Source organism: Trichophyton benhamiae (assembly GCF_000151125.1).
Source record: "Trichophyton benhamiae CBS 112371 chromosome Unknown Abenha-G-c-208f01.r1, whole genome shotgun sequence".
Taxonomy (NCBI): Eukaryota; Fungi; Ascomycota; class Eurotiomycetes; order Onygenales; family Arthrodermataceae; genus Trichophyton; species Trichophyton benhamiae.
Window position 1 is genome coordinate 166,675 of NW_003315095.1, and position 19,222 is coordinate 185,896.

Sequence of the window (19,222 nt, forward strand, 5' to 3'; positions counted from 1 at the left end):
CGCCGTGACGGTCGAGTTTGATATCCTTCAACCACCCACACACTATACGGATTACTCTCTCTTTTAACTCAATCTCCACGAAGAATTGAAAAAAAAAAAAAAGGCAGAAGAAGAAAAAGAAAAAAAAAAAAAAGGTTCAAAGGCTGGTTTATGTTTTTTTTCCTTTTCTTTTCTTTTCTTCCCCAACTTTCGTCCTTTTTTTTTGTATATCTCCCCTCTGTCACCCCCCCCCCCCCCCCCCCCCTGGATGGGGGTTAGTGGCCGGTGAAGCCTTGCCCTGCCTTGCCTCTCCTCTCTGCCTCTCTATGTCTCTTGTCTCTGTCTCTTGGTCCATGCAGGTCCAGGCAAGGTCTGCGTCTTCGTCTTCGTCTGCTTCTTCAGGTTTTGCCTTCTCGCGTGCTCTGTCATACCCTCTCTTTGCTTCTTCCCCTTATCGACTCTCCAGCATCCCCAGAACAGGGGGTCCCTCTCTGGCTCTTTTGCAGGCTTCTTCTTCTTCTTCTTCCTATTGTTGACTTCTTCGTTGCTTTTTCCCTTCCTGTCTCTCCGGACTTCCCTCTCTGTCTCTCTCTCTCTCTCTCTGCGCTTTTCGCCTCCCCCCCGTTGGGCCCCTTTTCTCGGTTCAAGGCCGACCCAGAGCGATGGCAGCAAGAAGTCTACAGAGATAACCTACCTTTTAACTTAGGCACAGCGGCGAGACGAAGAAGAAGAAGAAGCAGAAGAAGAAAAAAATCCTTGTCCGGGGCGGATCTTCCCCCCCATGGGAAGCCCACGTTGAAGGCATATCGTCTGCGTGCAGCTCCATCCATCTCCAGCATCCATCTCGACCGCTGCCCAGCCAGTGACAGGCCTGCTAATTCAGCGAGCTAGCCTTGCCTCCGCTGCCTCTGCTTCTTTGCTTCTTCCTCGCCGTCGTCTTTTATGGTTTTTTGCTCTATATTTGCTTCTTCCTGTCTTTTCTCTTTCTTCCCTGCCCGGGCGTTTCATGGGCCTTCTTCCACTGCCCTCTCTGCCCTCTTCTCCCCTCTCTCCTCTGTCTCCTCTACGGAGTACTTACTTTGACTTATCCTCTTTAACACACGCTGGCTAGCCTGCCAAGATAGGCCCTTTCTTTGCTTTTCTTTTCTTTTGCTCCCTGCGACGGTCTATCAAGCTTGTTCGTTGGTGATAGCATCGTAACTTACTACCCGGCTGCTATATATATACACATATATATATATATATCTCCCTGCCATTCCCCCCCACCCCGCCGGCCGATGCCTTATATACATCTATCTATGCCGTCGGCTCTCCGTTGTTGATACCTCCCAGGCCCTCTTTGCGTCGCCATGACTGTTTCTGTCCTGCTATAACTAGCCCGGTGTCTTTGCATTCTCCAGCGTTCTTCTCATCCGACCTGCATCTGCTGCCGTCCTCTGCTCCTGACTGACCATACACTCACCACACCACAAAGCCCCCCGTACATACTCAACCCGCACCCACATACACCTTATATATACACGCATACATACAGACAACATGGACATGGACCAGGCCTGTCTCAAGGGAATGGACAGCCCGCCGCAATCGGCAGAGGAAAAGTCCTCCAAGGACGCCGCCCAGAAGGCCAAGGGGCCTCGCAAACGGACAAAGACCGGCTGTCTAAGTGAGCCTGGCCTTTATGCATATATCCAACGTTTTAATACCGTGCATTCTACTGACAGCTACTAGCCTGCCGCAAGAGACGCATCAAGTGCGGCGAAGAGAAGCCCCGGTGCAACAATTGCATCAAATCCAAGCGAGAGTGCGAGGGCTACGGCCAGCGAGTCGTCTTCAGGCATCCCGTCGGCCCCATCCCCCATCTCGGGCCTATCCGCCAGATCCAGGGCATGGGAGGCATGCCCGGCATGCCCATCATGGCCGGCGCCTTCGGCCATTCCATGCAGCAGCACATCGAGGCCGCCTCTGCCTCCCGGCCCGCCCTGCTGCCCATCGCTCCCCGCCCGTCCTATCACCACGCTCACCCGGACGACCTGTCCCGGCATCATCAGGCCTATTCGTCTGCTGCAGACCCCTATGCCGCCTCGACACAGCATCATTCCGCCATCAACCCAGACCAGCCGCCGTATACCTGGGACTCGGTCTCGTACAGCGACGGCTCGTACATACCGACTTCCTCCGCCGCGGCTGCCGTCTCTACTGCAGCGGCCGGCTCGGCTCAGCACTACGTCACGTCCACTTCCTCCTCCTCCGCCAGCTACCCGCCCTCTGAAGCTCCCTATCCGCAGCAGGAGTATGCATACGAGGACACCACTGCCTGGGAAGACGCAGCTCAGCTGCATCCCTATGAAGCAGCGGCGGTATATCAGGCCCAGCTCTCACTCCAAGTATGCTCTCCCCTATCTTCTCCTCCTTGTCTATTTTTACATTCTCTTTTGAGCGCATAGAAGACCAACTAAACTAACAGGATAGGGATTCAATCCTCCTTCGTCGATAGTCTCGCCAACACCCGAATGTATGGGCACATACCGATTCATAGTAATGTAGCACTGACTAAAAGGTTTCTACGTCCAGATGTTCGGCATGATCATGTTTCTACTACTACTTCTACTTCTACTTCTACTACTACTACTACTACTACTACTACTACTTACACTGCTGCTGCTTGCTCTGCTTCTTCTGCTACACTGGTGCCCAAGTTGGAGTCAAAGGAGGCCCTGCTGTTTCCCCCTGCCCCTGATTCTAATGATGCCCCCAATCAATGCCGCCAGCAGCATAGCCTGGTGATGCACGATGTTGGAGAAGAGAGTGATGACTATTTTGATGTCGAGTCAGACGAGGAGCTGGAAGATCAGTTTTCTGCTCCCTCTGCTGCCGCTACTACTGCTGCTGCTGCTGCTGCTGCTGCCTGCTATGCAGTGCCAGGCAAAGACAGCCTCTACTACCCTTCCTCTGCTCTCGCAGTATCTAATCCGCCCTTTGCGAGTTATATGAATTATGATAATTTATTGGCCACATACCGCCCGTCTCCCTTAACTTCGCCCCTTATCGACCCTGAGGTCGCCAAACTGTTCTCCCACTTCATAGGCTCCATCGGGACCATCATATCCATCTTCGAGCGCAAGCACAGTATCGCCCCTTTGCTCAGCTTCTCTCTCCTGCCGACCGAGCAGCAGAGCCTGTTCACCTACACCCTGCCGACCCTGGCGCTCGAGAACCACGGCCTGCTGCACTCCATCCTGGCCCTGAGCAGCGTTCATCTCGCCTACACCACCGGTCAGTCCTCGACGGCCGCATTCAGACACTACCACTTTGCTCTGCGGCGCATCAGCAAGGCCGTCGGCCTGCCGCACAGGAGGAAGCAGATCCCGACTCTCGCAGCGACCTTGCTGCTCGGCTTCTTCGAGGTCCTCGCCGCCGAGCACTCGAAGTGGTGCAGCCATGTCGCAGGAGCCTCGCAGCTGATCCGGGAGATCGACTTTGCCAGCATGACCAGACGCATTCGAGCGATGAGAGCGCGGGCGAGGAAGCAGAAATCCGTGGCCGGCGAGAGGTCGTGGACTCGGGCGGGCGATTTCAGGCTGGACACGTTCTTCGAGAACGACATCTATGCGCCGATCGAGCGGGAGATCGACGTCGATCTCGTCAGTGCGATCATGGGCAGAGACGCCAGCTATGATGCGCTGCCCGCTGAGCCTGCCGTTGATCAGCCGCTCACGGCGAAGGATATCGAGGATCACCGCATCCGGACGGACCTCTACTGGCACTATTGCAAGCAGGATCTCTTCCAGAGCCTCATCAGCGGCAACCCCTTACTGTAAGCCCCCCCTTAACCCTAACACTGCTCTATTCCAGTGTTCTATTCCAGGTCGAAGTCCCAAACTAACGAACGGCTGCAGGCTCCCGTACGAGAAATGGGCGCAGACTCCGCCTCGCTCAGCCGTTGGCCGGATTCAGACAGCCTACGGGACAATGGACCATCTGCTGCTGCTGCTCGCTCGCATCTCAGCCTTTGGCGTCAGGGACAGGAAGCGCAAACTCAAGGCCATGGAGAAAAACGGGGGTGAATGGCGTCCGCCTCCCAGCATGTTCCCTCCTCCTGCCACTGCCCCTGACGGCCCGCCGTCCAGGCCCAAGCCAGCATCAGCACCACCGCCAGCACCACCGCCAGCACCGCCGCCAGCAGGACCACCAGCACCACCAGCACCACCAGGGCCGGCGTCTGGAGCACGAGGACAAGCAGCAAATCAGGGCAAGAGCCCGCCCATGTACGGGATGCTGCCAGCGGGCCCCGTCAAGCTTTTCTCGGGATTCGCAGCTGCGCCGGGCGCTGGGCCGACACAGCAGGCAGCGGCGTCTCCCAGCACCGCCAGCAGCAGCGACGAGACTGATCTGGACACCCGCACGGCGCAAGCAGAGGCCGAGTGGCAAGACATCCTCGCTGCCTGCGAGCGTTTTGAACAGGCCATGGGTCCGGCCTTTGCTCCGTTGCCCCCGGACGGCGCACCTCTGATCACAAGCCCGTTTGGCCCTGCATTGCAGTACCGCACCCACATCATTGGCTGCATCTGGGGGCTCTACTATATGGGCCGTATTATCCTCCATCGCTTCCACCCTTCCATGCCTCCCGCTGCCACCATGGCCGCCGTCGTGGCCGCCCCGAGGACAGCCCAGTATGCGCAAAACATCGGTCGTGTGGCTGCCGGGATCCCCTACGACCACCGCCTCAGCAGCAGCGCCAGCAGCTACTATGCGCACCCTTCTTCTTCTTCTTCTTCTTCTTCTTCTTGCCCGCCTGCGGGTGCTAGCTCAAATCTAAACGTTACCATCGCCGGGGTGCTGCACGAGCTCACCGTCTGTCTCTTCTTCGCGGCCGTGCAGTACGTCGATCCAGCGCAGCGAGCCTGGACGGTGGCGATGCTACGTGACATATCGATTATCACCGGCAGCAAGTCCCCGATCGCCATTGCTCGGGGCTGCGAGACCTCCTGGATCAAGGCTGCTGAGGCCGGTCGAGGCCCGCCGCACCAGCGCATGGTGTTTGACTTTGACCCCAGCGACGTGTGCAGTCGTGAGGGCGTCGTTCCAGACCACGGCGACGATAGACGCTGGACCGCTGTCCATCGTGGCAGCTCGATTTCATGGGCCATGGGCTTGCTGTCGATTGACGGTGACTATGCCGTGGCGGAGGATAGGAACAACAGGGGCAGCCCGTCGACTTCAACTACGTGACACAGGCACAGGCCGATCATGACGACGATGTGATGATACGTTTTTCTTTTTTGATGTACACTGGCAGGAGTATTCCTGTCCTGGCACTCTTCACTCTTGTCTTCTTCTTCTTTTTATGTGTTTAACATGTATAATATGACGACGATGATGATCATGATGATGTTATTCAAGCCTGGAATGATAGTTTCTGCTTTCTTATAACACTTTCCGTAGCATCATATAGCTTGTCTGTTCTATATGGGGAAAACATTTGAAAAACATCAATTTCCCTATAAACATCAACATGGCATGTCATTGACCGTAACTGCGTTTACTTGGTTCATTCCCAAGTACAACATAATCATGAATCTCACTGCACTGGGGGCCTGCGTTTGGTCGTTTGTTTTTTCCCTTCTTCCCCTTAGATGAGATATCCAATTGCACCATCAAGATTGCCGTTCGCTGCGTCGAGGGCCTGTATCGCTTCGTCCCGCGTGAATCCTAGATCAGTTATTTTGGCAATCGAGTCAGCTGGCCAGCGCGAGGCTCGCTGCTGGGGAGCATTAGCAGTAGCCGCAGCAGGAGTGGCAGCAGCAGGAGTAGCAGTAGGAGCAGGACCAGGACCAGGACCAGGACCAGGACGAGGAGCAGGAGAAAGGCCAGGAGACGGGCCAGTAGGCGGTGGACGATGTAAAGAAGTTGGTAGTGCAGGTCTCGGAAAGGCTGCCGTCCCGCCAGCCGCAGCCGGATGTTGTACGGCACCAGTCCTGCCTCCGATAATAGCTCCGTCCGAGCCCCTGACCATTGGCTCGTCTTCAAACTCGTCTTGGTGCTTGGGTATATCGGCTTCATGGAGGAACGGCACCGTTTCATCCCGGATCTTAAGCACGCCTTCTTTCAGGTCTATACAAGCCTGGTGGCGTTTAAGCATGTCTAGGCCAAGAAGGAGATCAATATGCTTCCCATCCATCACCGTGAAGGAACAAGGGAGAAACATGTCCCCGATTTTGATCTCGGCGCAGTGGACACGCCCCAGAATGTCGGCGGTACCTACACCCTTTGCAATACCGCCATATCGTCGGTCGATTAATCGCATGATATTGCAGGCCGAGGCGCAGGCAGGTGACATGATAGTGACCTGGGCACCGGAGTCAACGAATGCCTTCACTTTATGGCCGTTCACCTCCACAGGGATGTACAGCATAGTTACTCGTCCAAATGCTAACCCCCCCTGAAGTTAGCATGTCACGTAAATTATGGCCAAGTTAAATCTATCCCCCGAATATAATAAATATACCATTATAAATCATAAAGACGTACCTTCAGGAGTATGCTCCATGGCCGTATGTAGGTTCTCGGTAACAGCATTCTGACGAATAATCTCCTCAATCTCCCGCTGTGCATCGAGGTTGAACGGGTCTGCGTTCAGCATGGCTATTCTGGCCTCCTTTGCAGCCTCGACCCGCGCCTCAGCGCGCCGATGAGACATCATTATCTCTCGAAACCGCCGCGGGTCATCCACGGCAGACGCCAGCTGCGGGTTCTGCTGTCTGACTGCTGCCAGGACCCGTGGATCACCCAACATGTGCAGCCTTATCGTCTCTGGGTCCGGTATCGTCGGCTGCCCCCCGCGTGAAGAGTCCCCTTGCTGTGATGTAGCTCCAGCTCCAACACCCGAGGGGTTACCCTGGCCGGGTCCGGAGGCCGGAGTTGGTACTCGTATATGCATACCCAGCATGTCACCTTCGCTTATGCCCAGCTGTCCCAACGGCTTCGAGTCGTCTGTCAACGGCCGGTTGTTGTGGAAGAGATGCTGCGACTGAGGGGGGATCTGGATTTCACTCTGTATGACGGCCTTGAGGTCCGCCAGCGTCATGTCCTCGCCGACATCGAGAGTGACAATATCCGAGCTGACGGCCACGTTCGACGCGACAACAGAGACCGTGATGCGCCTGCCGACTCGCTGGTTAGTATGGGGGAAACCCTTGCCAGGCTGGAAGCCACTTACATCTTGCACCAGGTCACAGTAGACGGAGTAGGAGTGAGTGAGTGTGTTTCTGACTGTCTCCCTGGGGATCTTCTGTATCTTGGTCTCTTGTATATGCTGTGCGGTCCCTGGCGGAAGCTCCCTCGGTCGTGGTTGAAGAGGACGAAGAGGATGAAGCGTTAGTTATGAAGAGGCTGAGGTTGGAGATGAAGTTGACGTTGACGTCGAAGGCTTTCCAGGCGCCAAAAGCAGATGACGCAGGCGGCTCTTTTTCCGCGACGACAACGACAACGACAACGACAACAACTTCAGCAAAACTCCAGCAACTACAACAGCAACCACAGCAGCCGCAGCAGCAGGTTGAGCAGCAGCTTGAGCAATAGCTTGAGCAGTGGCTTGGAGACTGGCGATTCTCAGCTGCGTCCGTCTGGCTGAAGAGCTAGCTGGCAGGTGTCTGAGGATTGGATGCGGAGGAGGGCACAAGACAGCGGAAGCAGCGCCTGCAGCTAGTTAAGCAAAGAACCCGGCGTTATAGCAGGAAGAAAGAAGCCTGGCCCTCGAGCGGAGGGGACGGACGGGAGTTTTCTTATACTACTTGCTCTGGAGAGCTCGCTGCCTACGATCAAGCTAACTCTATCGACCAGGTCGGACAAAGGAGACGAAGAAGCAACCGGAAGGGAAGAGAAGCAGACAGCAGGCCGTGAATTAGTAACAGTTCGCGCCCATCCATGCAGTCTGATTCATATTGATTGCCTCCTGCGTCTGCGTGCGAATGCAAGGCCGCCTTTTCTGCTCGACTCTTGCTGCCATCCTCAGATACAAACGGAGGCGGGTGTGGGTTCTATTGGCCGAGGAGGGTGAAACTCGAGAAGCATGCACCCGTTGCTCTTTGCCCTGGATGGGAACACAGGAGCAGCGCAGGCCGTTGCAACAGTCCTGTCCGTCATCCCATTCCATCCCGGGATGGTGAACAAACGATTCTCGCGGCCTGCTCTGCTCCTTTCCTTTTTTTTTTTTTTTTTCTCCCTTGCTTTTGCCCTTTTCGTGCAGCAGGCGGCCCGAGATGCTGCATGTCAACAGGATACGATGCGCCTCCCGTCCTGTACTCGCTCACTCAGGTGGAAGACGCAGGGATGGACTGCGTTTGTCGACCGCAGCTGAGTTGTATATGTCTCACCATTCATGCTCTTTGCCGTAGCACTATTCACCAGACGGCGACGCGAGGGGACGAGAAGGGACGGATATCGAAACCTCCTCCCCCCGCCGCCGACCATCCCCGTCATGGCTGCATGGTATCACGGCCGGCACTTCCAATAATACCAAAAACTCCCTTTCCCACCATGACAGAAAGGGTCAAGATCTAGAGGACGAAGGAAGAGGGGAGCGGACACTACTGGCATCCCTTGTTACTCGCTACCCAGGCTGTTATCAGGCTTCCCTGTACATAGCGGTTGGCACCTTTTCACCAACCCCGATCACAGCAGGGAGCGGTCTCTCGAGGGCCCAGATACATATCTGCAGGGGGAGGGAAGTGTGATGCTCCACGAAGCCGTGGATCTGCTTAGTTGGACTTTGAACTTACACTAGCTGGATTACTCGGACTAGTTGCTAGTTGCCTCCAAAGATAGCCATCACCAGCGGCTCTCGAGTGGCTTCTCCGGGCTACTTCCGTTTGCTCAGTTGGTTTTGATATCTTCCCCGGCTTGCCAGAGATTTGAGCTAGCTAACGCCGCTTTCCCGCCCACCTTGTTGGCCAAGCGGGTTTCTGTGGCATCTGGTCAGGGACATAGTATGATACTGAGGCAGTCAGCACTCCGTAGAAGTAGGAGTAGGTGTACTCCGTAGACAGCGGCCGCAGAGTATATTCTCCGTGAACATTTTAACTAAGGCCATGTCTATCAGCCGAACTAGACTCATGGACATCTACCTGGAAGATACCTCGTCTTCCAGCGGTCTCCTGCCGTACCCCAAGGTATCTCCCATGTACCGGCGCCAAGGGTAGCGAATTCTATATTTTTTTTGTCTTCCGCAGCAGTGAAAAATTAGTTACGACTCCGGCCGTCCTCAGACTTCTCGACTTTCGCTCGACTTTCAACCTCCCGTCCTCCCCCCCTTGCCAGGCGCATAGACAAACCACCGAACCAGCACCAACTGCCTTCCTGCCCACCGCCAGCGGCCCCGTCCTCTGCCCTCGAGACGCTCCGCCTCTCAGCCCTATCCCAAGTTTTCCCGCAGTTAGGCTCGGTGCCTCCAGACGCCACAGCTTCGCCAACCTAGCAGATCACCCCTCCACGCCCTTTTGCCAGCTCGACGTCCAGGGCAGTCCCGCGGAAGATAATAACATTACAAAAGGTAGAATCTCCATGCGCTGCGCCGCTATCTGGAAGCTGGCTGTTTGTTTGCCCGTTGCGTTCTGTCATTGCAATTTACCTGCCTACCTGTGCGTGTGCGCGCAGGGCGAGCGAACCCCCACGGCTTGCCACTTTACACTGTAGATGAAGAGGAAGAGGAATAAGGAGATAATACCGTCTTAGCTTGTGATGCTCGTTCTGTTGTCGCTTTCTGCTGCTGTTGCTTCGTTGCTTTTGCTTCCTTCTTGCTTGCTAGCCTTGTACAATCTACACTTCCGAATTAAGCGCCGTCCTGCTATTCGCTCTGTTATTTTCCGTCCCAGAAGCCATGCTAACCGCCTTTAAAAGGAACCAGTATCCGCATATCCGCAGCTTGTAACGAGAAGGGAACAGTTGCCGTGGAACCCTGAAGATAACTAGCTGACACTATCATCTCTTCCCTGCGCCGGAGACCCGCTTGCTGGCTGCCTTGAACCACCATGGCTGAAGGCACATCCATATCCGCGACCCCGGCCGACGAAACACACGAGACAAACCCCCCTGCTTTCCACGCCATTCGTCTGAATGACGTCTCAGGCCTTGCAGGTCGGCCTACGCCTATGCCACGGAAACTCTTCCTTAAGCGGCGATCCGAGCTCTTCAACGGGGCTGGCGCTAATAGGCTATCGGGAGGTGAGGGGGAAGAGGATGATGACGATGACGACGATGAGGACGAGGATGATGATGTTGAAGATATATACCCTAATGGCAGTTCCACCTACGGCACCGACGAGGATGATTTCGTAGCTGTTAACCATTCGGATGCCTCGGATCATCCTTGGTATATGCGGTCCCGGGTACCAGCAAGAAACTCGGAGCTAGCTAAACTCCACCCATACGTGCAGCTGCTCTCCGTCTCGAACCTTGACGACTGTGAAAAGGTCGAACTGGCGTTCCCTGAGTCTGAAAGGTGTTCAAGAGAAAACGTATGACCCTACCCCCTGTGTCCCCTGCCACCGATTCCCTCGAAACATGTTACTAATTAATGAATCCATCCTTAGTTGACTTACCGCCTCTCGAAATGCCCTGAGCTCTCTCTTGGAATCTTCTCCATCCCACCGGCTACTGCAGACAATGAGAAACCAAGGCCCGTGGTCATTGCTCACCTTCTTGCAACGAGAACAACATCGCCCGTGATTACAAATGCGACGATGGGGGTTCCTAAGGACTGGAGAACTAAAAAGTCTACTCTACCAAGCCCAGGCGAAGAGGAGCCTGTCGGCCACCAAGACCAGGGATCTACCATAGCCATCCACTCCCTCGCCGTCCTCCCTGAACACCAGGACAAGGGTCTCGGCAAAATGCTGATAAAGTCATATATCCAACGCATCCAGGATGCGAAAATTGCTGATCGACTTGTCCTGCTTTCCCATGACCATCTTATTCCGTTTTACACTGGTCTTGGATTTGAGAACGTTGGACGCAGCAAATGCACTTTTGGTGGCGGTGGCTGGAACGACATGGTATGTGTAGCCCCTATTCTCTGATCGCTTTCAATCTACTTCAGTTACTGACTCTCATCTAAACAGGTCCTTGATCTCAGCAAGGCCCCCAACTAAGCTTTACAACCGCTGTTTTCCATTTTTGCCTTTTCTATTATTTTGCTGATGGGGGTTTCTGACTTGAGATGGGGGAAACATTGCTCATTCTTGCATCTGGATGGCTTTTGCAATTATTTGGGTGGTCGGTCGGGGTGGTGTGCATGCATCATTATCTATACCTAAACGTGGAGATGGGTGTCCCTAGTGGTGGCTGGAAAAGCATTGCTACGTGTTATGAGATATTATGAACACGCTGCAGATATAAGGGGAGAAAAAGGGTGAAACTGTATTATAGCAACAGCAATAATATCACTGTGCAAATACACCAGAGCGCCCTGTAGACTTAACGCTCGTCTTGAGTGTCATCAACCCTTGGACTCTCCAAAGAGCAACAGCCATCCCAAGATTTAGTAGGATATTTGGCTACTCGCCTCTATGCATGGCCAATAGCTGGATTGTCTCCTCTACTGAGGCCTTCGTAGCCTCCAACAGGCTATTTTGAGGATGTTCAATATTGTTCAATTTGCTGTTGTCGCCATATAAAAAGGGGGAAGTCGTTGGGCTGGCCAATAGGAAACGGCGATGGAAGGACAGGATGATTATATAATATTGCGGAATAAAGATATTAATTTTCCCGAAAGAATCACGTGAATGGCTAAACCTGCCGATCGAAACTGCCAAGAATTCCGGGAAAAACTTCCGTTTGTGGCTGCAAAAAAACTCCCAAAAAAAAAAAAAAAATTAAAAGTTTCCCACCTTCTGATAAAGACGGGAAATTTTGATTTCAAGAGGAAGAAACAAGAGATTCACATCGAGCTTCGACCCTGAGATCAAATCAAAGAGGGACGATTTCTCGAGCTCACCATGAAGACCACCTGGAAGGATGTAAGTAGATTCTCTGGTTCATTTCTTTTGTTTCGCACGTCACCAGTGTTGATTGATTTTGTCTGCGTGGGAGAAAACGGCATCTAACTGTGCGTTGCCAAACAGATCCAGCCGGTGCCCACGCATCAGGAGTTCCTTGATATTGTCCTGAGTCGAACCCAGAGACGGTTGCCAACGCAAATTCGTGCTGGATTCAAAATTAGTCGTATCAGAGGTAGGCCCTTGGATCTATATAGATGAAGTGGTTGGTGTCCAAGTCGGTTAACATTACGACAGCATTCTACACGCGAAAGGTCAAATTCACCTCTGAGACTTTCTGTGAGAAATTTTCGGCAATTCTCGATGGATTCCCAAGGTTGCAGGATGTTCATCCATTCCGTATGACTTTCCCTTCCCTCGAAATAGCTCTATTTGGCCCCCGTCAAATGAGTGTTTTCATTGGAAGTGTGCGCTAACTAATCTTTTCTCCCTAATCTAGATAAGGATCTTTTAAACACACTATATGATGCCGACCATTTCAGAATTGCGCTTGGCCAACTGTCGACTGCCAAACGCCTTGTTGAGACCGTTGCTCGAGATTACGTACGCCTGCTTAAATATGCACAATCTCTTTTCCAGTGCAAACAGCTGAAAAGAGCCGCTCTTGGTCGTATGGCGACTATTTGCAAGCGTCTGAAAGACCCACTACTCTACCTCGAACAAGTTCGTCAGCATCTCGGTCGTCTTCCAGCCATCGATCCTAACACCCGAACTCTCCTTATCTGCGGATATCCAAACGTCGGTAAATCCAGTTTCTTGAGAAGTGTCACCAAGGCAGATGTAGACGTTCAGCCATACGCTTTCACTACCAAGAGCTTGTTCGTTGGACATTTCGATTACAAATATCTTCGTTTCCAGGCCATCGACACCCCGGGAATCCTTGATCATCCTCTTGAAGAAATGAACACTATCGAAATGCAGTCGATTACAGCTATTGCGCATTTGAGATCTGCCATTTTGTACTTCATGGATCTTTCAGAACAGTGTGGATACTCCGTTGTCGACCAGATTAAGCTGTTCAACAGCATCAAGCCTCTTTTCTCGAATAAGCTTGTTTTCATCGTCATCAATAAAATTGATGTCATGCGTCCTGAAGATCTTGATCCAGAGACCCAGGAACAGCTACAGGCTCTTCTGAAATCATCCGGTGTGGAGATGTTGCAACTTTCATGCGCCACAACAGAGGGAGTCACTGCTGTGAAAAACGCAGCTTGCGATAGGCTTATTGCGGAACGAGTTGCTCAGAAGTTGAACACTGGCGCAAACAGCTCAGGGACTCCCACAGGACGCTTGGGTGATGTTTTGGCTCGTATTCACGTCGCTCAGCCCATTGGTGGTGTTCGCGAGACCTTCATCCCTGAAGCTGTCAAGAACCTCAAGAAATACGATAAAAATGATCCAAACAGACGTAAACTCGCAAGAGATATTGAGGAAGAAAATGGAGGTGCTGGTGTTTATAGCTTCGATATGAAGGAAAGCTACCTTCTCGCCAACGATGAGTGGAAACATGACAAGATGCCTGAATTATGGGAAGGAAAGAATATTTATGATTTTGTTGATCCCGACATTGAAGAAAAGCTGGCACAGTTAGAAGAGGAGGAAGAGAAACTAGAGGCAGAGGGATACTATGACTCCGACGAGTCCGTGGAAGATGCCGACGAGGCTGAAATTCGCATGAAAGCGGACCTGATCAGGGAGAAACGAGCATTGATCATGAATGAGTCGAAGTTGAGGAAATCTCTTAAGAATCGCGCACTCATCCCACGAAGCTCACGGAGCAAGAAGCTCTCAGATATGGAGAAGCATCTTGACTCGATTGGATACGATGCAACCGCTTCCTCCGCCCGTGCCAAAGCCCAACCAGAATCCCGTGGCCGCACTGCGACCAGAGATGAAGCCGATGCCATGGACCTTGATACCCCAGAGACACAGCACGATGCGCTCCGACGCGCTGTTAGCCGCGCACGAAGCCAAGCAGCTACCAACCGCCGTGTGGATGGTGTTACTAGCTTGACAAGCAGGTCTAATGCGGAGAAACTCATGAAGCTCGGCCAGAAGCAAATGAACCGTATGGCCAGACAGGGTGAAGCTGACAGACATACTCCTGCTTCTCTACCCAAGCACTTGGTATGTGTTCTTTCTCGTTTCTATTACTTTAAACATCTCTAACTCTTTCTTTTCTTTAGTTTACTGGCAAGCGTTCTATTGGCAAGACTCAACGACGTTAAAGAAATTCAAGTTGATGCTATTTCTTTCCAGGCTCCATATCTTCATTATCTAATGCCTTGTTTTCCAATGACGAGATGACAGTCCTTGTTTTGCTTTCTTTTTAAAATTCGGAAGAACCCCTGGAGTTAGCGGTGTTAAGTGGCTGTGGTTTCCTCCTTTTTTTTTGTATAGAAGGATAATGAGTGATCTTGTCAAGGAGAAAAGTTTCATCCTGCGCCTCAGTTGCAAATACAATATATCTCCACCAAATTCCCCCTGGCAACCCCCTTTCTACATCCTCATCTGCCCTCTTGCCAGTCTGTGTACAGAGTACATCTTGGCCCAATTTAGAGTTTGATATTGAGCTTAATGACTAAGCAAGGTTCCCGGTCGCATGACATAACTTGCCAAGCTTCCCCAATATTTCGGCTTTCGCTCAGCTTGGAGATCGAGCTCTTGACTACAACATCGCACGAGCGAGGCCACATCCGTCTGCTGCATAGTACAAACGACTCTCATTGCTAGTTCTACCTGACAACAGAGCAGCTGCTGTTTATCTATCCATATCCCATACAGTCTTCTACTAAATCACCCGTCCGTCTTTCAGCACCTTCCGATACCCGTCATCATGCGTTTCTCTTCTACCGCTCTCATCGCCTTGCTTCTGTCTCCTCTCGCCCTAGCCGCTCCTCCTTCACTTTTCCGCGATACCTCACAGATACCATTAGACACTGATGGGGACCTCAAAGTCCCCGGTGACAACCCCCTGATGTACTGCGCCGATCCATCGGAGAACCTTCTTCAAATAGAGAGGGTAGACCTCTCTCCGAACCCACCACTCCCGTAAGTCGTTGACTCTCAGCTTGCCTCTTCCCGATAGTCTATCTATGCGCATATACCTGTAGCTTATGCTAATGTACAAATATGTTACAGTGGCCAACCTCTAGTCATCAAAGCCTCTGGCATCACGGCCAAGGAGATCAAAAAGGGAGCTACCGTTCAGTTGCAGGTCACATATGGCTTCCTTCAGTTAATAAACCAGGAGATGGATCTGTGTGATCAAACCGAGAAGGTTGGGCTAGACTGTCCACTCGAGAAAGGCAAGATGGTACTCAAGAAGAGCGTTGATATTCCTCCTCAGGTTCCTCCAGTAAGTCATCCTTTTTGTTGGTCCCCACAAAAATAGGCGGAAGACTAATGCATATCTTTTCGAAACAGGGCAAATACATCGTCCGAGCGGATGTTTCGAGTGCCGAGGGGGAGCCGATTACCTGCCTTACAGCTACCGTCGTCTTTGAAATCAAAGTGTAAAAACCACATTAGGTCACTATCCCCTAATTGGAGTGCCTGTGACTCATTGAGTATCATGACTCGCTGGGTACGGTTAGGGTCATTCTAGCAGTCGTTGGATAACCCTTCCAGGCCTCCTACGTCAGTGGTACGACTGATGTTGGGTTTATATGATACGATACGATGTGTATGAATTGTGCTATGATCCTTTGGATACTTGCGTTTATTCATGTCGATGAAATGCACTGCTTTGTTTAAACCAAACCTTTGGACTAACTGAGCTTTGCTTTTTGTCGACTAGCCCATGTATCTCCGATAACCATGGGATACCTTCCTTCCGGTTTCTACATACCACTTGAGAAATACTAGCGCGTGTTCTGCTGAATTTTGGGTTTTTGTTCCTGCATATCCGCTCAAGCATGCCTTGGTTCCTTGATGATTTTATTTCATATTTCGTTGATGTTTTATCCCGTTCGGTTCATACGTTCAAACACAGATAGATAACCATAATACAAGCAATTAGTGAGGATAGATCATATAGCAGTTGCACTTCTTGGAACACGGTAGTAACTATGTATGACAACCCAAATCATATCTTCAGGTTCTATATTATCACGAACTATCACCGAAATATATAATGATCAAAAACACAACGGTCTCCCACATTTGAAACAGCGCCTACTCGCCAAAGAGTCTTCTCACACGCCGTAATACACTGTCCTTCTCGGGGTCGTAAGGATGGTCCTTGCTTGGAATCTCAAGAACGGCCGGGAAAGCTTCGGTGAATTTATCTACGCTATTGCGTATTCTTTCAGCCACCTGTTAAACACAACAACGTTAGCGGGTTATCCTGACGTTTGAGCTGAAGACGGGGGAGCTGCATACATGCTGGTTTATGAGTAGGACACCGATATCCTTTCTCTCTTGTGTGAAGTTTTTGAACGCCTTTTCAATGGCACTCGTTTCGGTCTTGGAGTCGACAACAAGGAAATTGCGCTGGGAGTCTGGAGGATCCGTTACGTGCTGGGTAGCCCAAGTCAGCTCCTCCGTCAACAGTCACGGACCTCCCTCTATCAAGACAGCGAGGGAAATCGAATGGTTAGCACTGGAGGCGTACTCACACCTATACCTGCAAGTAGAAGTCCGGTCACAGAGCTGTATCAAACATCTAATGTTAACAACATCCCCACGTACATATTGGACGGTAACTTACTCCTCATCTCCGATCACGGCGAGAAATTGCCTGTCCTAGATATTAAAGAACGGGAAAATATCAGTATCTAGCTTGCTAGGCCGTCAAGATATCTGTGCCGCTTGGGTCCAAAAGAGAGGTTATTGTACCTTGGAGCCTGAAGACATACTGCTTCTGACGGCGTAAGGGCGGGAAAAGAAGTGTCTAACAGATCCCCTTGCACGGCCCAGCTGTTATACTCAACAGATAATCGATATCTCTAAAGTGTTCAATTCCCCCCTCGCAAAGGAAATGAGCAAACAAGACGGCCGTTTCGTTGCTTCTCGTCTGCGGGCAAAGCTGTCTTGACGGTCGATCCAAAGTTGGAGCTGCTTATCGGATTGCACATGATCTCATACAGCTTATGTAATCCATACAGATCTCTTCTTCCGCGTTGTTGGCGATTGCTCGAAGGCCTGCAATAGCTAAACGGTAATATCAAGGCTTCATATTTTAGCCAAACCCTCTTAAGAGCTGACCCTGCGTACAGAATGAACGGCCGTTTAGATACCTTCCAATGCCTGGCGCTCTCGCTGTGCCTATATTTTACTAATGTCACGTGATACAATCACCGCCCAGCAACGAAACTCCAACCATAAACAAATACTTTTTCTACTTTCCTACTTTTCTTCACAGCAAGAAAGCAGCAAAGCAGGAATTGAATATTGACACCAAGCCCAGGTACTGCGTGCTGGAGCCTTTGGACAGGTGACTAATTCATCTAGACACTTACAGAGATACCATGCATCGGAATTAGAAGCTCTAGGAACCAACAACTGCCTGCTCTTCACCCCCTGCGCCATTCAAAGCCGGAGCTGGCTCCCACGTCTTACAATGCCCCCTCTCATTCGGCGGAGGCCGCTTCTCGAGCGCATCAAGGCCTATTTGAACCCTCTTGACTTTCTGTTATGGCTTTCGGAGGAGCTTGACTCCAGTGATTGGGAACAGTGGGAGAAGGAGTGGGCGCTACCCGTTGGAATCGCGTTGAACGTTTTATTTCTCGTTGCGCGTGCAAATAGCCAGAAGAGCAGCCGGGCTCATGACGACGTGTTTGGAGACGAGGGAGGTGTAAGCTATGTAGCTTGGCTGGTATGCGGAATCCTTGATCAAAACGGTAGCTTTTTAGCGTATTATATGCTAACGGATATCTCGGTTTTACAGGCATCATTCATCGTTCATGCGCTGGCGCTTCTGTCCATCTCAAATGCGCTATATGCATTTTGCCGGACGCGTCCCTACCGCTTATTTGAAGTGCCTATTGAGAACGTACCATCAACACCCTCTGCCAAACGAGTGCAAGTAAACTCCTCGCCGATGGCATCCACACCCCTGCGCTTCATTTCCGACGTTCTATCTGCTAGCTCAGCGGAGAAGAGGGCACATCCTGATGCCCACCGAGATGTATGGCAGCTCTCTGTCTGGGATCCGCACCCAATCTCTATTCGGCTGTTTTGCCTATTTAGTCCTGGTCATATTCTCGTGTATTGGTTATTCCTGCCGACGCTCTCCTCGGACACCCGGCCCAGTGTAACGATAGTGACGACTATATTTTTGGCATTGCTATTGACCGCGCAAATGTCTGCCCTTTCGGCCTCCTATTCCCAGCAAGCTAAAGATTCAGCTTTGGTCCATAAGGAGGTGTTGAATGAATACGATACGAAATTCGTTCACCCAAGAACAGATCCAGATGTTCGCGATGTTGCCACTCAGTTTTCACAGGCAGATCATTTTATCCCACATAAGGATGAAAAGTATAATGTGGTAGAAACTTATGCACCATCCACCACACAGCACACTTTTAAGACTCGCCCGAACCCCAACTACATCCATCATGTCGATCCCGATTACCGTGTGAAAAACCTACCACAGGTGACTCCTAGAACATCTCTGTCAACACCGCAAGTTACGTCCACCGGTTCTATACAACGGACGACTGATATCCAAACACCCTCTTATCCTGTGGACACTTTTACACCCATTAACAAGAAAAGCGGTGCCATTCGCCAACCACAATTCAGACCACCATCTGGGACGGGCGATGGAGGGAGCCTTGGGGTCTATTCCCATGCTCAATCTCCCCTACGAAAGTCAGCAACACCCTATTTGGACCGGAGGCAAAGTTCTGCCTACCGAGATCCTGACAGCGCGCATAGTCCCAGGAAAACTCCAAGCAGTCCTCTCAAGCGTTCAAGCGTGGCGGGTGATATGAGCTCCATTCTGTCATCCAGCCGGAGAGCTCGGCTTGCGGACGGACTTTCTCCTAGGAGAGAAAGTGGGCGTTTTTGATAAGAGCCTGTCTTCTTGATATTTTTAGTTTGCCTACAATGAATCCGTACATTTGTATAAAAGCCCTTCTCTTTTTTACCTCGCTAGCATTGCAAGTTATAATTTGGTTGATACCTGGACTCCTTTCAATGCCTTTTCGCCGCATAATGCCTTCCAGCACTCTTCATAGCTCTTT

The 19,222-nt window shown here is 51.5% G+C and overlaps 7 protein-coding genes across 7 annotated transcripts; 5 read left to right on the forward strand and 2 right to left on the reverse strand.

The window, feature by feature from the left end:
- Nucleotides 1-303: 303 nt before the first annotated feature.
- On the reverse strand, nucleotides 304-818 carry ARB_01320 (uncharacterized protein; the record flags this gene model as incomplete). Its single annotated transcript, XM_003012315.1, has 2 exons — nucleotides 304-560; nucleotides 674-818. The coding sequence occupies 2 exons, from the start codon at nucleotides 816-818 to the stop codon at nucleotides 304-306; spliced, it is 402 nt and encodes a 133-aa protein (XP_003012361.1).
- A 700-nt stretch (nucleotides 819-1,518) lies between these two features.
- Nucleotides 1,519-5,336, forward strand: ARB_01321 (C6 finger domain protein, putative; the record flags this gene model as incomplete). The annotated part of the gene is made up of 6 exons (XM_003012316.1): nucleotides 1,519-1,645; nucleotides 1,711-2,366; nucleotides 2,452-2,494; nucleotides 2,554-3,796; nucleotides 3,879-5,040; nucleotides 5,175-5,336. 6 exons carry the CDS (start codon nucleotides 1,519-1,521, stop codon nucleotides 5,334-5,336), a joined length of 3,393 nt encoding a protein of 1,130 aa, XP_003012362.1.
- A 275-nt stretch (nucleotides 5,337-5,611) lies between these two features.
- Nucleotides 5,612-7,066, reverse strand: ARB_01322 (uncharacterized protein; the record flags this gene model as incomplete). The annotated part of the gene is made up of 2 exons (XM_003012317.1): nucleotides 5,612-6,411; nucleotides 6,511-7,066. 2 exons carry the CDS (start codon nucleotides 7,064-7,066, stop codon nucleotides 5,612-5,614), a joined length of 1,356 nt encoding a protein of 451 aa, XP_003012363.1.
- A 2,941-nt stretch (nucleotides 7,067-10,007) lies between these two features.
- On the forward strand, nucleotides 10,008-11,126 carry ARB_01323 (uncharacterized protein; the record flags this gene model as incomplete). Its single annotated transcript, XM_003012318.1, has 3 exons — nucleotides 10,008-10,493; nucleotides 10,569-11,030; nucleotides 11,097-11,126. 3 exons carry the CDS (start codon nucleotides 10,008-10,010, stop codon nucleotides 11,124-11,126), a joined length of 978 nt encoding a protein of 325 aa, XP_003012364.1.
- Nucleotides 11,127-12,229: 1,103 nt separating this feature from the next.
- ARB_01324 (uncharacterized protein) lies at nucleotides 12,230-14,201 on the forward strand (the record flags this gene model as incomplete). Its single annotated transcript, XM_003012319.1, has 2 exons — nucleotides 12,230-12,437; nucleotides 12,472-14,201. 2 exons carry the CDS (start codon nucleotides 12,230-12,232, stop codon nucleotides 14,199-14,201), a joined length of 1,938 nt encoding a protein of 645 aa, XP_003012365.1.
- A 667-nt stretch (nucleotides 14,202-14,868) lies between these two features.
- On the forward strand, nucleotides 14,869-15,551 carry ARB_01325 (uncharacterized protein; the record flags this gene model as incomplete). Its single annotated transcript, XM_003012320.1, has 3 exons — nucleotides 14,869-15,083; nucleotides 15,174-15,390; nucleotides 15,459-15,551. 3 exons carry the CDS (start codon nucleotides 14,869-14,871, stop codon nucleotides 15,549-15,551), a joined length of 525 nt encoding a protein of 174 aa, XP_003012366.1.
- A 2,044-nt stretch (nucleotides 15,552-17,595) lies between these two features.
- On the forward strand, nucleotides 17,596-19,047 carry ARB_01326 (uncharacterized protein; the record flags this gene model as incomplete). The annotated part of the gene is made up of 1 exon (XM_003012321.1): nucleotides 17,596-19,047. One exon carries the CDS (start codon nucleotides 17,596-17,598, stop codon nucleotides 19,045-19,047), a length of 1,452 nt encoding a protein of 483 aa, XP_003012367.1.
- Between the last annotated feature and the right edge of the window lie 175 nt (nucleotides 19,048-19,222).